At 42.2% G+C, this 17,448-nt stretch overlaps 1 protein-coding gene across 1 annotated transcript; it reads left to right on the top strand.

Moving 5' to 3' along the window:
- The first annotated feature begins 215 nt into the window (after positions 1 to 215).
- On the top strand, positions 216 to 12,767 carry RDH14 (retinol dehydrogenase 14). The gene is made up of 2 exons (XM_033937075.1): positions 216 to 666; positions 11,884 to 12,767. The coding sequence occupies exons 1-2, from the start codon at positions 274 to 276 to the stop codon at positions 12,499 to 12,501; spliced, it is 1,011 nt and encodes a 336-aa protein (XP_033792966.1). The 5' UTR covers positions 216 to 273; the 3' UTR covers positions 12,502 to 12,767.
- Positions 12,768 to 17,448: the final 4,681 nt, after the last annotated feature.

The following is a 17,448-nucleotide window of genomic DNA, read 5'->3' as shown; positions in this document are numbered from 1 at the left end:
CTGATTCCGCTATTTTCTAAAAGAACTGCCAAATATGCAGTGCTGATTGTTTTGGACTTCAAACTGTGTGCAACTAAACACACTCTGTGAAGGTAGGAGAACTGCTAAACAAGCATTCACCCGAAAGTGCCGTCAACGCTGCAGGAAAAAAAAAAAAAAACCGCACCGAACACCACACGCCTCATAAAGCCCAGTGCTCGGGCCAACCAGTCCCACACCCTGCTGTCCCAGGTGACGATGAGCGCCTGCCGAGTGAGAAATCTGCCGTGATAGATGTCGGTCGGCCCTGCGCTGCCTGACCTGCAGATGGCGATGGTCGGGGCGCTCGTGGCTGCGGCGCTGGGAGGCGGGGTCCTGCTTCTGCTTCGCCGTTTCCTCTCCGCCGGTGTCCGGCGCTTCCCGCCGGGCCTCATGCGGGGCAAGACGGTGATCATCACCGGCGCCAACTGCGGCATCGGAAGGGCGGCGGCGGCCGAACTGGCGCGGCTGCAGGCGCGGGTGATCCTGGCGTGCCGCGACCGGCAGCGGGGCGAGGAGGCGGCGGCGGCCATCCGGCGAGAGCTCGGCGAGGAGGAGCCGCCGCCGCACTGCGGGGAGCTTCTGGTCAAGGAGCTCGACCTGGCCTCGCTGAGCTCCGTGCGCCGTTTCTGCCAGGAGGTGGTTCAGGTAATTTCCGGGGAGGAATCAGCAGCACACATGCGACTGACAGTAGCATTTAAGAAGGGGTATCAAATGTCGGTCCTCGAAGGCCGCAATCCAGTCGGGTTTTCAGGATTTCCCCAATGAATATGCATGAGGTCTATTAGCATACAACGAAATCAATTCATGCAAATGGATCTCATGCATATTCATTGAGGAAATCCTGAAAACGACTAGATTGTGGCCCTCAAGGAGGGACTTTGACACCCCTGACATAGAAGGAGTAAGCTGGAAAGTGATGGGCCTTCTTCAAATAGGTTGTGCTGAAAAGGGCATCCCATTCAGTCTCTTGACCAGTGCCAGGAACCCAAACGACCCCATTCTCTTGAGGCGAAGGGGTGGGACTGCAGGGATTCTCTTTTAAGCTATGGATGAGATTGACCATTCTTGTGAGAGAGTACCTCCGAGACAGGAAAGGTGGTGGCCCTTGGCAATTGCTGAATGTAAGATCCAGGTTTGGAGCTTGCCATCAAGGGTCTGTGGCACCCTGAGCCAACTTTTGCATCGGTGCCCCTTCACTGTGATTTGGTATCTCTCTCTCAGGTGTTCTCCCCTTCTGCTGGCTCAGATGATACTGTCTCGGGACACTGATGATAAAAGGTGCTAAAATCCCAGTCTGGTGTCTGTCCCTCTTGAAGTTTGAAGGTAGACTGGACTGGGATTTTGGCACTGTTTTATTCTTTATTGAAAGCTTCTGTACCTCTTCTAATGATTAGGGAGTCAATTCAGAGTGATGTACATGATCTTCTGTAGTGGTGCTACTCTATCACTGGTGCCCTGGGCTAAGGCTAGCCCTTGGTCATATAGTAAAGAATAAGGTGGAGGAGCAGAGATAACCTAGTTGGAAGGAGGAAGGTGGTGGGTAGGGCTACCATATGACTCCAGAAAAAGGATGACAGATTGAGACATCCGGGTCTTGCTTTCATTGCTTTCAGTGGAAGTAAAACCTAGATGTCTCAATCAATCTGTCCTCCTTACATCCATTGCTTTCAATGGAAGTAAAACCTGGACATCTCAATCCGTCCTCCTTTTTCTGGAGCCATATGGTACTAGATCCCACTACGTGTCATGTTAGGATAAAATCTTGTATTAAAAAAAAATATTGCACTATAACTATGGCATATTTAACCTGTAAAATGTATATAATGTATATTGGTAGTAGATCCCTAGTACCGTGTTTCCCCAAAAATAAGACACTGTCATATTAATTTTGGGCCCAAAAAACGCACTAGGTCTTATATTTTTCATCTACAATGATCATCTCTTCCACCCCAATTCTTCCCTTTTCCTTTCTCTCCCCCACATGTGCAGCATCTTTCCTCCTCCCACCCATCCCCTTGTATCTTCCCTCTGCAGCATCTTTCTATCCCTCCCTCCCACCCCCACCCCATGCAGCAGAACCTTTGCACAGCATCTTTCTATCCCATCCTCCCTTGCAGCATCTTTCTATCCCTCCCTTCCAATCCCCCCCCCCTCCTCCGGACGACCCTTCCATCAGATCCACCAACCATGAGACTGATATACCTTTTTCCAAATGGCAGCGTCGGCAGCAATCTAATCAGGCTGCTTCATGGCCTTCTCCCGCCAGGGCGTTCCATGTGCCACGTTGCTGATGACATCATCAGTGATGCGGCAGAGGAATGCCCCGGTGGGAGAAGGCTGCGAAGCAGCCTGATTAGATTGTTGCCGATGCTGCTGTTTGGAAAAATGTATATCGGTCTTGCTGTCGGAGGTTCTGATGGAAGGATGGAAGGGTCAGCCGGTGGGGAGGGAGGGGGGTGCGGCAGGGGGAGCGCTGCTGCTGGCGAATCCAGCGCTTCAATTAGGGCTTATTTTGGGAGTAGAGCTTATATTAAGACCTACCCCAAAAATCATTCTAGGGCTTCTTTTCAGGGTAGGTCTTATTTTCGTGGAAACACGGTATGTGTCAAGTTAGGATAAAAACTTGTATCGTAAAATTTGTACTGAATCTATGGCAAATCGTAATCTATTAACTCTAACTGTACTGTTTAACCTGTAACCCGTTCTGAGCTCTTACATAGAAACATGATGGCAGATAAAGGCCAAATGGCCCATCCAGTCAGCCCATCTGCAGTAACCAAGTATTTCTTTAGTTTACTCCTGAGCCTATCGCCTTTCAACTTCATTCGATGCCCTCTTATTCCAAAGCTTCCTTTCAAATGAAAGAGACCTGGCATGCGCATTTATACCATGTGCAGTAAAACCTTGGATTTGCAAGTAACTTGGTATGCAAGTGTTTTACAAGACAAGCAAAACATTTTATTAAATTTTAACTTGATATACAAGCAAGGTCTAGCAAAATAAGTACATGGAGGGGCATAATCGAAAGGGACGTCTAAGTCCGTTTACGTCCATCTCGCAAGTCGTCCAAAGTTAAAAAAGAGCCTAAGACACATTTTCAAAAGAGTCGTCCAATTTTTTTTTACTTTTGAAAATCGTCTAATTATACGTCCTGCCGATCTGATCGTCCAAGCCGCTAAATCATCTATCTTTATACCACATTTCCGTCCAAGTCCAAAACATCTAGAACAATGGGAGGGGTCTGCAAAGTGATGGATTGCACACCGAGACATGCCACCTAAATACTGTGAACTTCACAAAAAGGGTGCCATGGCTTCTCACTACAGCTCCCTTATAGGTGATGGTGAGCCCCCCAAACCACCTCCAGAATCTCCTAGACCCACTTACCTACCACCCCAATAGCCCTTATAGCTGCAGGAGTCACTTACATTCCAGTCAAAAAGGGTTTTGGGGGTGTATAGAGGAGTACACATGTTTAAGAATCAATACAGTGATTACAGGGGCTTATGGGTATGGGTCCTCTTCTCTATGGGTCCCTAACCCACCCCCAAGACGACTTAAGCTGCCTCTGGGCTGGACGACTAGTCGTTCCTATGCCTGGCGGCCAGGTGATGATGGTCTGGAGGCTGAAATTTAAAGTTGTGAATACAATTTTTATGGGGGTGGTGGGGGGGGTGATCACTGGGATAGTGTGTGGGGGTCTGAGTTATGTGTTTGCAATGCTTGTCTGGTGAGTTTAGGTGGGTTTTTGTGACTTAGACCAAGTTTTACATGGTCTAAGTCACAATGTCCAACTCCCGTCGATCCTGGGCTGTATAACATTCGGTTATACATGCTGTACGAGTAAGTCTTAGCCAGCCCACGTCCCGTCCAACTCCCGCCCTTGACATGCCTCCCGAAACGCCCCGTTTAGCTTTGGACGTTGAGCAGCACTATGAAGGCCTAGGTCATTTAGAAATACGTCCAAAATCCATTTTTATTTTCGGCGCTTGGACGTTTTTGACAAATGTTCATCCAAGTGCCGACTTAGGCCGGTTTTTGGACGTTTTTCTCTTTCAGTTATGAGCCCCATACAGTATACACACATCACATCATCACAACTGAGCCGATGGCTCTTCTCTCTCTCTGACACTGCAGGAGTGTAGTGACTGTTCGAAACAAGCAAGGTCTTGCAATACGAGTACATACAGCAGGGGTGCCCAACACGTCGATCGCAATTGACAGGTCGCTCGCTCAGGCGACCCCAGTCGATCGTAGAGCGGGTTCCCTTCTCTTTTTTCCCCTCCTAACTGGCCTGCTCCTGAATTCTGCTGCTGCCTCTGCTGCTCAACAACATTAAAAAAAAAAAAAAAAAAAACCGGCTTGGAGAATTTATGCTCCGGGGGCTAACGTGTGCTTGTACCGGCTTCCCTTCTCTTCTCTCTGAAACCGGAAGTTATGTCGGGGGGGGGGGGGAGAGAAGGGAAGCCAGCACGCACATGTTAGAGCCCCATTCGCGGTCTAAAGCGGGAGAGAGGTCAGTGAAGCTTGCGATTTGCTCTTCTTGCTGCCAGGTCCTGCCTACTTTCTGTTTCCTCAAAGGCAAGACCCGGCAGCATTTCTCCCAATAGGTCGATCTTGGGCCGATTAGCATTCCTCTCCCCAACGTCAATTCTGGCCAGCGGAACTTCCTCTCCGACGGCAAAATTGACGTCGGGGAGAGGAAGGCTGGTGGGCCCGAAGCAAGGAGAGCTTGGCTGGCGGCGGGCGGCATAGGGTCCTGTTATCCGATGGCAGTGGCAGTGGCTTGGGGGAGGGAGAAAGAGGTCAGGCAGGGAGACAGAAGGAAAGAAGAGAAACAGAAAAAAAGAAAGGGGGCATGAAGAGAGAAAGAAAGAGAGGGCAGGGAGAGAAGAAGAAAACGTTGGGGGGGGATGAGGTCAGGAGGAGAGGAAGCATACAGGCTAAAAGAAGGGAAGAAAGATTGGATGCACAGTCAGAAGAAGAAAGTGCAACCAGAGACTCATGAAATCACCAGACAAGGTAGGAAAAATGATTTTATTTTAAATTTAGTGATCAAAATGTGTCTGAATTTATATCTGCTCTCTATATTTTACAATATGGTCCCCTTTTACTAAACCACAATAGAGATTTTTAGCGCAGGGAGCCTATGAGCGTCGAGAGCAGCGCTGGGCATTCAGCGCAGCTCCCTGCGCTAAAAACTGCTATCGTGGTTTAGTAAAACGGGAGGGGGGTGGGTATTTGTCTATTTTGTATGGGTGTTACTGAGGTGACAGTGCATAGAGTCATCTGCTTTGACCTCTTTGAAAAAACCCCGGAATAGGAATGGTAATTAACAATTCTATGTGTACAGTGTGCGTTGTGTTTTTTTAAAATTTTATTGTTGGTAGATCATTTTGACTTGGTCATTTTAAAAGTAGCTTGCAAGCCCAAAAAGTGTGGGCACCCCTGACATACAGTATTTTGTATTAAAGTTTTTGGGTCATGGAGTTTCCATTATTTCTTATGGGGAAATTCACTTTGATATACAAGTGTTTTGGATTACAAGCATGTTTTCGGAATGAATTATGCTCACAAATCAAGGTTTTACTGTAGTTATTTAAATGTCTCTATCATATCTCCCCTTTCCCACCTTTCCATATATATTGAGATCTTTAAGTCTGTCCCCATATGTGTTATGATGAAAACCATGCACCATTTTAGTAGCCTCTGGACTAACTCCATCCTTTTTATATCTTTTTGAAGGTGCGGTCTCCAGAATTGTACATAATATTCTAAATGAGATCTCACCAGAGTCTTATACAGGGGCATCAATACCTCCTTTTTCTTACTGGCCATACCTTTTCCTATGTACCCTAGCATCCTTCTAGCTTTCACCAACACCTTTTCAACCTGTTTGGCCACCTTAAGATCATCACATAAAATCATACCCAAGCCCCTTTCTTCTGTCGTGCACATAAGTTCTTCACCTCCTAAACTGTACTATCCCTTCGGGTTTTTGCAGCCCAAAATTTCTTAGCATTCAATTTTAGCTGTCAAATGTCAGACCATTCTTCAAGCTTCGCCAGGTCTTTTTTCATGTTATTCACACCATCCAGCGTGTCTACTCTATTGTAGATTTTGGTATCATCCACAAAGAGGCAAATCTTTCCCGACAGCTCTGCAGCAATATCGTTGATAAAAATGTTTAAAAGAATAGGCCCAAGAACACAACCTTGAGGTACACCACTGTTAACATCCCTTTCCTCAGAGCAATCTCCATTGCTCATTACTCTCGGTGAACCGATTCGAATCAGGCAGCACTACACTGTACCAATAGCTCAGTGGCAGTGCTTTGCTCTGTTGAGAAGGGTGTGGGTTAGATTGCCAGGCCAGGATTGGGCTTGTGGCACTTGGAACCCTTGCGTTGGAGTCTCAGCCATTGATCAGTGTTGAAAAAAATATTTATTTATTTATTTAAACATTTATAGTCCACATATCCAACAAATTTATGTGGATAACATCATAACACACATAACAAAATCACATCAATAAACATAAAATAAAATCAGACAAATCAATACAGCAAAACAAAAAGCATTAAAAATACAATTCATTAAAAGTAATAACAACATTCTCTCTTACTGATAAAGCACACCAACATCACTAAAACGTATTAAAACAGGTCAACTCACTAACCCCCTTAGTAAAAGACCCCCTAAGCTACATAAGGAGCCAGAGAATTAGATCTTCCAACAGACACCAAACAAATGAATGTCTATATACACTTACTCATGTTGCAAAAGTTTCGTGCAAACAATACCGTTTTAGTCCCTTCCTGAACTGTAACACACTTGAAGCCTGCCTTAATTTGAACGGTAACATATTCCAACAGATTGGTCCCTATATTGGAAATATAGTTTTACGATGCCCAGTCAGCCTTACTATTCTCAACAGAGGCACATCCAAACACAACTTATCCATAGACCGTAAGTTCCATGTTGTCTGATAAAAATATAACAATGATCGCAAAGCCATAGGACAATCAGCATTCAGCACGCAGATAGGTAGCCAGTGTAATTCCCTCACAATTGGGGTAATATGCTCAGATCTTGAAATATGAGTGATAAATGTAATGAATGATCTTGGAACCCAGAACTGTAGAGTTTTAAAGAAAGATGTTTTCAGTGGCAAAGTACGAGCCTATCTGGAAGCTCAATTGGCTTTATTAGTATAACAACTATGTTTACTTTTATAATCCGTGGTCCAATCTATTCCAGTCTCTTCTTTAAAAAAAATCTATATCTATGTATGTTTGTGTGTGTAACCAGCAAAAAAAATTGCTGTGAAAAAAGCGGCAGCGGTCCTGAGCCACAAATTCTCTTCCCTCCCTCAAGCCCTGAAGCAGTAGAAACAGCAGTAGTCCTGAGAATGAACCACTCCTCTTCTCACCTCGAAGCACCGATGCGGCTATGGTCATGAGCCGTAAACCCCACCTCTCACCAGCCCTGAAAAAGGTGGCGGTCCTGAGCTGTGAACCCCCTTCCTTCCTTACCCGAAGCGGCAGCTGGTCAGCAGGAGGCAGCGCTCAAAACAGGCTGTGTATGACCAGCCCAGGCTGGGTCTTAGGTTTTGAGCCAATCAGGGCCTTATACCCCTCCTCATGCATCCCAGGATGCAAAGGGAAGGGGCAGGCCCACCATTTTGGAGAGGCGGGCCTTCAGGCAGAAAGAACTGGGCATCCCTCCTGCTGTCTTCTTCACATAAGAGTTACAGGGGTAGTTTGGAGGGAGCTGGGGGGGCTAGAAGCTGGGGCAGGAGAGAACGAGCATCCTTCCTACTGATTATTTTCAATATATGGGGAGTAGGGGAGTGGGGTCATGGCATGGAGAGGTCAGTCGATCAGTTTGGGAAGACTGGATGGACCATTCAGGTCTTTATCTGCCGTCATTTGCTATGTTACTATGTTCGGGGGGGGGGATTGGTTCCGTGGGGGGAGGGAATCTTGTGGCAGGAGGGAGTGGGCATCCCTCCTACCTCTCTTTATTTTTGTTTTAGGAGTCATTGGTGGGGTGGGGACGACTCAACTTTTTTTTATGGGCAGATATTATGCATATGTAACACACACATCTGTGCCATTAAATAAAAAGGAAAAAAAAAGTATTTCTGTCCCGCACAGCTGAGTAGCAAGGGGGCTTCTGTGGGGCTTCCCCTGCCGCTCAGCTGTTCAGGCTTCCCCTGCCAGCTCTGCGCATGTGTGAGTCAGTTTCTAAATGATCAATCAGATAGGATTACAGCAGACCTCCGTAAAACCTGCTTTCATGGGAAGCCATTTGAACATTGATCACCGTTTAGTAATCGGTCCACAGTGACCTGCACAATCTTAACAGCCATTTTTAGTGCATCTTGCTCTAGGTTCTTACCTCAATCTTCTTCCTTGTAAATACAACTCGCCTGCTTATTGAGTACTGTCTCAAACAGAACACAGTTTTCAACTCCTCCTCTATTCTCAGTGCAGTATGCTGCCCCCTTCAGTTTGTATCAAAGCAGGCGATAGCCCTCAAGACTGAATATAAGGAGGGGTATGGGGATGCTCCCTGATAGCACAGGTCTGCTCTACAAGGAGTATACTATGGTAAATATAATTTATGAACAATGTGAGCCAATAAAACCAGCAGTGTAAAACAACTGCAAGCTTAACATTTATGGAGTTTGTTTTTATTATTATTTTTTTTTTACAATTACTTAAGTGCTTGTATCCCTTAAATCTGACTGCTCTGAAAATTTGAGACTAGAAACTGTCATATAACTTCTACAGAGCGTGCAGGTTTGGATTCACTACCCTCTTGTTCAGAATGACACACCTATGTACAAGAAAGAAGATTATCAAGGTAAGAACCTTTCCATATTACTTACAGTATAAACTACCTGAGCAAGTTGCAGACCTTAATATTATTGTACATTCTGAGGTATTACCCCAAAAATGGAATTCAAGTACTTAAAAGACACAATACAAGAAATAGGGCATGCCCTGGGATATCATTTGCAGTCCGAACACCCCGGCATCAAACAGCTTGAAACAAAAAAGAAATCAATAACAATCTTTGTAGTGTGGGAGCACCCTCAGTGTGGGATTGAAAGCTCTGAAGAGGATGGGTTTCAGAGCCGAAGCCCCTTCCTCAGGAACCGGACAGGGTCAGACAACACAACTACAGATCAGAAAGTGAATGGCCTTGCCTGCCCATTCATTTTCTGACCTGCAATTGTGTTGTCTGACCCTGTCCAGTTCCTGAGGAAGGGGCTTTGGCTCTGAAACCCAGCCGGGTTGAACTTTAAGGATTCAGGACTTCAATTGAATTTCAGCCTATGAATATAAAGGACTTTGACTACCTCTGGTACCGCTTGACCAACTGGACTTGCTATTCAGCTAAGTATATGGAGGGTTTCTGTGACTGTTTCTGATTATTCTTTTTTTTCTCGGGTCAGCGTGCTCGGCACTTGACATCTGATGCCTAGTTTATTATAGGTATTCCACACATTTGAAATGAGTTGTGTTTGTCACTATTTAATTTGGCACTTATTAGCACATGGGAGTACCCATATGATGGTGGGCAGTTGGCTTGTGCAGCATTTGCTGGCTCTGCTTTTTTATAAGCATTAGAGTGGCTCTTTTGAGTTCCTCTTCAGAGCTTTCAATCCCACGCTGAGGGTGCTTCCACACTACAAAGATCATTATTGATTTCTTTTTTGTTTCAAGCTAGGTGATGCCGGGGTGTTCGGATTGCAAGTAATGTCCCAGGACATGCCCTATTTCTTGTATTGTACATTCTGCAGCACTCACAGCAACAGCCCAACCTACCTGAACAACCGCCTCATCCAATCTACCTCGACCAGACATAGAAAAACACACACTCCATTCACTCACCCTCCAATCAAAGACGGTAAATGGAAAAAACTATACGATGGCCTCCTAGCCACTCAAGCAGCAAAACTAGATAACCAAATCTCCAATCTACTGATAACCCCAGACTACAAGATGTTCAGAAAAGAAATAAAGACTATACTCTTCAAGAAATCCCTGAAAAAGTCTTAACACCACGAATACCTTCATCTTCCCATCTTCTTCCCAACTCACCGATACTACGAATACCTTCATCTTCCCATCTTCTTCCCAACTCACCGATACTACCTGATCTACTCTTTAACTTTAATAGAAATGACCAGTGTTCTTCTTTTGTAACCCACCTTCTATAACTCTTTTGTAATCCGCCTTAAATCACAAGGTAATGGCGGAATAGAAATCTCTAATGTAATACACCAAACAGCAGATGTGTTGACCAGCACTGTACACTCCTGACTTTGGTGTTCTTATAGAAAAGTTTTCAATACTAAAGATTGCTTTTGTAAAAGATTATAAATCCTTTTGAATACACATAAACCATGACCCAGTGTTCCATTTTCTTCATTGTTTTCCCCATGAAATAGCATTTCAAGTTTCAAGTTTATTCAAAATTTGTTGAATCGCTTATTTAAATTTACTAAGCGATTTACAAAAACAAGAAAAATAATACAAATACAGTACAAGGTTAGTTAAACTTTAATACAATGTTAAAAAAAAAATTAAATTAAATTAAAATTATACAGACTAACGGACACATAAGGAAAGAAGGGTAAAATTACATATGTATAAAAAAATAAAAGGTATGAGGTAAAAAAACATGAGGTAAGGGAAGGAAATAAGGAAAAAGATAGGATTAGGAAGGATTAGGGAAATTGGTTTCATACATTATATGCGTCCTTAAAAAGGAAACTGGCATCAGGCAAACTGTAAATCTGCTACTACTTGATGTAGGATGGAAAACTATTCCATAGTTGTACTTTTAGGGCTCCTTTTACTAAGCTGTGTTAAGGCTTTAATGCGTGGAATAGCGCGCGCTACAATGCTGCACACGCTAGATACTAATGCCAGCATTGAGCTGACGTTAGTTCTAGCTGCGTAGCACGAGGTTAGTGCGCACTAATCTGCGTGCGCTAAAAACGCTAGCGCACCTTAGTAAAAGCAGCCCTTAGTATTTCTGTTTATCAAAGAAACTACCCATATAGCATGTTAATCATCGGCCCTACCCACACATGGCCCAAATGTAATGTAATATGGCTTTTGTATTCGCCAACTCAAATTTGGTTCAAAGTGGATAATAATAGCAGAAAAGAGGAAGAAAAAAACCCATTACAGAACCTTCTAAATTCTTCTGGAATAAATTATAGGAACATATACTTCTCAGATCTAGGTAGAGTATGTCAAAGTTGAACTGCTTGATAGTGAATTGATATATCCAAAATATTCTTAAAACTTCTGAGAGAGAAGGAAAACAAAGAAAATAAGGATCTCTAGTCCTAGAAAATGTGACACTAGAAGGAAATGGAAAAATTTGAAAAAAAAAAAAACAGTACAAATACTCAGACCTGGACCCATCAAAGGGTTTAAATGGTAATACAGGCCAGGGTAAGATCCTTCTTGATCTAGCTGAAACCTGAATTTGGATTTTCTGTTTGGGTGCTGTTCTTAAACATTGCAAAACTTCAAGGACTGCGAATATGTATTATGTGCGGTCTTTCTTGTTTGGGAGGGAGGTGGGACAATCAGAGAGAGAAATACAATGAGCAAAAGAAATTTGAAAAGGCCCTTCCTGCATACATCGGTTTTATATCTGTTTTCTTCTCTTGAGTGATATTTGTACTTATTTTCCTATGTTGTAGAGTTGTCTTCCTATTCCGAAGTTTAATGCATGAGTTGTACCTGAATATTTCTGTGGTGTATTCAATTATGATAATCATGTTTTTTATATTCTTTTCCTTTTGTTCATATGTGTTCTTTTTTTAAAGGAAGAGCCTAGGTTAGATGTCCTAATCAATAATGCAGGGATCCTCCAGTGCCCATACATGAAGACTGAAGAGGGTTTTGAGATGCAGTTTGGCGTCAACCACTTGGGCCACTTCTTACTGACTCATCTTCTCCTTGGCCTCCTGAAAAGTTCTGCTCCCAGCAGGATTGTGGTGATTTCTTCCAAACTTTACAAATACGGAGAGATTAATTTTGAAGATTTGAACAGTAAGCAAAGCTACAATAAAAGTTTTGCTTACAGCCGGAGCAAGCTGGCTAACATACTGTTCACCAGGGAACTGGCCAGACGTTTACAAGGTACACAGGTCACTGTGAATGTCCTGCATCCTGGGATTGTGAGAACTAATTTAGGCAGACACATTAACATACCTCTGATAGCAAAACCCCTTTTTAATTTGGTGTCCTGGGCCTTCTTCAAAACACCAGCTGAAGGAGCCCAGACCCCTGTGTATTTGGCCTCTTCGCCTGAAGTAGAGGGGGTTTCTGGGAGATACTTTGGGGACTGCAAAGAGGAAGAACTGTTGCCTAAAGCTACAGATGACTTAGTTGCAAGGAAACTTTGGGATATCAGTGAAGTAATGGTTGGATTAGTAACATAAGCATAGAAACAAACCTGGAGATTAGTATTGGCTGGAGATTAGTATTGGCTGCTATAAAATGGACTGAGCCTAACTTACATATTTTCCAATAAATTTTGTGGCCTATCTATATGGAATTTCTAAAATTGCAGTTATACTCAAATATCAAATATCAGCACATAATAACAAACTATTATTAATCTTGACTGGGATTGCTATTCAGCATATCACCAATAACTGAAAAAATTATACTAATCTTAATAATACATTTTGGTGGAATTCGGTATGCCATATTTTTAAGATGGAAAAAGCAATTGCAATACAGAAAGGGAACTATAATAATTTTATAAAGATCTGGGGGCCATTGGAACGATATTGTAAGGAGTAAACATCATTTTCCTTGGATGAATATATGTACACATTGGGGGGTGGGAGGGAGTTTTTCTGGAAATTTCACTATATTATGTGTTTCAAATATTATAATCAATTATATCATAAATATAATATAAAGAAGGTGGGTGGGACGGGATATAATTTTTATGTTTGTAGAATTATATGAGAATTACAAGTGTTATTGTTGTTACTAATGATATATTTCTGTACGCTTGTTGTAAGTTTTCAAAATGAATAAAGAATATTTTAAAATAAATAAATAAAATTACAGTTATCTTATTACATTAGAATCTGATTGTATCAATCTTTGTTGCATTAAATGTTGTTAGAAATTGAATATTTTCTAAAACCGCCAGTGTCTTCCTTGAAGAAAAACACCTGCTTTGCTGATTCAGCTTCCAGTTATACTGTTTAATGTTAACTTATTGGATTGCATAGGCCTTTTTAATGGGTCACAATTTAAAGAACTCTTGAAAATGAGTTAAAGAAGGAGAGACAGGAAAGGACCTCATTCTAGTTTAGCTCCCTGCATCCAGGCTGGTTTCAGTTTGAGGGCAATTCTATAACCGTGAGCTATATTTATGTCCCTGTTCTGTAACAGAAAGTAGGTGCTTAGTTTCCTTTATAGAAAGTGTAATGAGTAAATATATATGCCTATAATTTAAGTGCAAGTGCATACCAACAACAGAGTTGATATAAGTTTTTGTACTTAAATTGCAAAAAAGTGCATAAATTAGAGTATTCTTTACACATATAACTGTGTTTTGCCTTTGCTTCACTGAGACTCTGCCCATCTCCCAACTATGGTCCTGTTTTACAAAGCCACGCTAGCAGCTGCAACGCAGTAACGGCCCTGAAACCCATAGAGATTTAAAGGGCTCCAGGGCTGTTGCCACGCGGCTTTGTAAAACGCCCTATGTGCCATCCCATTTAAGCGTCTTTTTATATAGTTAACGCATTGCCAGAGTTTTTGGCATTTACAACTATGTAGGTTCTTCAAAACATTTCTGCACTTCCATATTTTCACAGACTCAAACGAAAGCATTCTTTTCTGATGCCATTAAGAAGGAGGCCACTGGGAAAAATGTATCGCAAAACAGGGTGATTATGTGGAAAAGTGATATAATTTGCTTTTGAGATATTTAATAAATAGTGTTTAAAAAAAAATAAAAGTGCAGAAACTTTCTGAAGGTCCCTCATATATATATGCCAGTATTTTAGTCATTTATATGAGTTCTTGAGTATATAAATGTCAGTGCGCAAGTTACAGATTCACCTCTTATATACAAAGGCTGTTCAAAAAGTATCAGACCTTTATTCATTAAAAATACTCCTATTCAGATAAAACAATCTTGTACTAATCTCCTTCAAAGTAGTCCCCTTGGGCTGCCACACACTTCTTCCAATGGTTCTGCCTCTGTCTGAAGCAGCACTGGAATGCCTCTTTTGAGATTGCTCACAACTGGTCTGTCGCATTCTGCATGATGTCTTCTCTTGACTGAAATCTGGTCCCTTTCAGGGTCATTTTCAGCTTGGGGAAAAGCCAGAAGTCACACGGAGCCATGTCGGGAGAGTAGGGAGCCTGAGGAATCACAGGTGTGTTGTGTTTGGCCAGGAAACTCCGTATCAAATGTGAAGAATGGGCAGGTGCGTTATCGTGATGGAGCTGCTAATTGCCCACAGGTCCAGCCGTTTGCATCTCACAGCGTTACGAAGGCGACGCAGAACCTCTTGGTAGTACCCCTTGGTGATGGTTGTGCCGTGTGGTGTATACTCATGATGAACCACGCCACTTGAGTCAAAGAAGACAGTCAGCATGACTTTGACATTGCTGCGGACCTACCTTGCTTTTTTTGACCTCGGGGATGATGAATGCTTCCATTGTGATGACATCAACTTGGTTTCGGGGTCGTACCCATAAACCCAGGACTCATCACCAGTGGTCACAGTCTCCAGCATGTCCTGTGCGATCTCCAAACAGAGTTGCTTCTGCTCGATCGTTAGCAGCTTTGACACAAACTTTGCTGAAATTCTCTTGAAGCTCAAATCCTCAGTCAGAATGGAATGAACGGATCCAACGTTCATGCTCACCTCGTCTGCAAGTTCTTTGATCGTGATTCGACGATCCTGCATCACCAGGGTCCTCACTTGGTCAATGACAATCTCATTTCTGGATGTTGAGGGCCTACCAGAATGTGCTTCACTCTCCACTCATGTGCGGCCATCTCTGAAATGGTTGTACCGCTCCTTTATCTGTGTGGTGCCCATTGCTTCATCCTCGAAGGCCTGTTGAATCATGCAGATTGTTTCCACGTGGGATTCGCCAAGCTTTACACAAAATTTAATGCAGTAGCGTTGTTCAACTTTTTCTGTCATTTTGTCAAAAATAAAAATTGGACGGCGCTCACATATACTTTCTCACTCATTGGTGGTCTGCCAGCGACTGACAGCTTCTGTAGGCGGGGGAAAATTCAAGCATGCACATTAGGGTCACCTACTTATGTGCACCAAACCACACCTCCCTAGCTTTATTTGTTTACGCAAGAAAAATTAAGATCTGATACTTTTTGAACAGCCCGCATATCTATTATTATTGTAGAGCAGGGGTTTTCAACCCAGTCCTCAGGATACATCCAGCCAGACATATAGTTTTCAGGATACCCAGCCACAGTTTTCAGGATACCCACAATGAAAATGCACGAGATAAATTTCTATGTACTGCCTTCAGTGTCTGGAGATTTATCTCATGCAATTTTTATCATGGGTATTCTGAAAACCTAACTGGCTTGATGTGTCCTGAGATCCCCTCTTTGAGAGAGATGATTGTCTAGTCAGTTTTTGAACACTTCCAAAGGTGGAAATTCAATTACCACCTTAAATAACCTGTTTAACTACAGTTTTAAACCTTTTCATTAAAAAAATAATCGTAATCCTATTATGAGTGACATGGGCATGGTATAACAGCAAGTATATGTTCAGTACAGTAAGTCTGTCATGGTGCTTGGTACTTTCATTGTGATTCCCTTTCATGTGACTGATATTGTTTGTTAAAATTAAATTGTCTTGCAAAGAATTTGTAGTATATAAATTACATCTCTTTGCTTCTTTGTACATTTATTGTAAAAGTCCACTGTGCCAGTTGCACTAATAAAAATTAGTGTTTAATGTCCTTTAATTATGTTTTTCAGAATTTGTTTTCATTGTTTAGCATACATGGCAAAGAAGTATATCTCTGGAATAAAACTTCCTTGGGACTTTGAAGTTACAAGACAAATAAAAATAAATTACTTTTCTCTTGTTACACAGGTCATAATGTTGAAATTTCCTCTTCTATAAAAAAGATTTAATATTATTTTGTGTTCATATATCGTCTTTCACTCAGCCAGGATTCAGGTGTGTATACTATCACTTCTGTGCTTCATGCCGTAATGTGTTTTGGCAGGCAGCTAGACTATATGAAAGCATGTAAAGATGACATGAGAAGAACAGAAATGTTTTTCTTCAGCTATATTTAGGGATACCAAACCTGGAAGAAGACAGACAGGCATCTGAGGAGTTCTTATAACTTGTGCATGACATTAATCTCTAGGCCATAATTTGCTCATTGTTTATTATGATAAAAAGAAGTTTGAAATGTGGGTATTCTACTGTCTGCCTGGCCAAAATAAAGAAGTAGACAAAATTACCAGTACAATAAAAATTAGAGATTTCAATATTGAAATACAGTGAGTTGATTTAGTGTTCTCTGAGGCATCATTTAAAGTAAAATAAACTGGTAGAGGAAGTTTGCTTGCATCATGCTAAAACATTTTCAATTACACTTGAACAGAAAAGCCCTTGCTGACTGAAGGGTAAAATGGGTGCTCGGGGATGACAAGGTAGTAGCAAAAACCTAAATTCTTTGCCTCGGTCTTTACTGAGAAATATGTTTGGATCAAACCCAAGGCAGAAAAATTAGCATTGATTTGGAGCAACAGAAGCAAATCAACATGATGGTTATTTTAGAAGCTCTGTTCGTGTTTTGGGTGACTGAAAACTGGCATTTAAATGTGAATATTGCTTGGATGACCAGATCTGTATTTTACAAAGGAAAGATATTGACATCTAACATTGCAGTATGCCCATTTAGCAAGGGTGTGTGGTCTGGGCATGTTTTGAGTGGAAGTAGGGAGGGCCCAAAATATGGACATCCAGATCTGATCACAAGGGGCAGGAACATCCATGTCTAAAAAGATAGATGTTATTTAGACCTGGTACTTATGTCCAGGTCATAGAAAGGTGCTTTCATTGAGCAGCTTTCTACTGGAAGGATTAAAACAGGATACCTCCTTAATCCCCTAATTTAAAGTTAGGAAGTTCTATGAAATATTCTACATACTTCTCTTCACTCCTTCCTGCCCTCCATAGTCCTCCCTACCTTCTTCTAACCCCTTCCTCTGTAATGTCGCCTAGAGCTTGTGTAGGTATATGCAACGCACAAATGGAAGAAATAAAATAAAAATAAATTGATATTAACAAGCCATAAAGGGCTATATTATGGCTATAATGTGCTAATTAGCACCACTTAGCAGTTAC

This window comes from Geotrypetes seraphini, chromosome 3 (assembly GCF_902459505.1).
Source record: "Geotrypetes seraphini chromosome 3, aGeoSer1.1, whole genome shotgun sequence".
In the NCBI taxonomy this organism is placed as follows: Eukaryota; Metazoa; Chordata; class Amphibia; order Gymnophiona; family Dermophiidae; genus Geotrypetes; species Geotrypetes seraphini.
Note: the sequence above shows the minus strand (reverse complement) of the source record. Positions and strands in the feature narration are given on the sequence as shown.

What these genes read in the sequence shown, in the direction of transcription:
- RDH14 (XM_033937075.1), top strand. Translation starts at nt 274, where the DNA reads ATGTCGGTCGGCCCTGCGCTGCCTGACCTGCAGATGGCGATGGTCGGG. An exon ending in TCTGCCAGGAGGTGGTTCAG is followed by an intron (nt 667 to 11,883) that starts GTAATTTCCGGG and finishes CTTTTTTTAAAG; the next exon opens with GAAGAGCCTAGGTTAGATGT.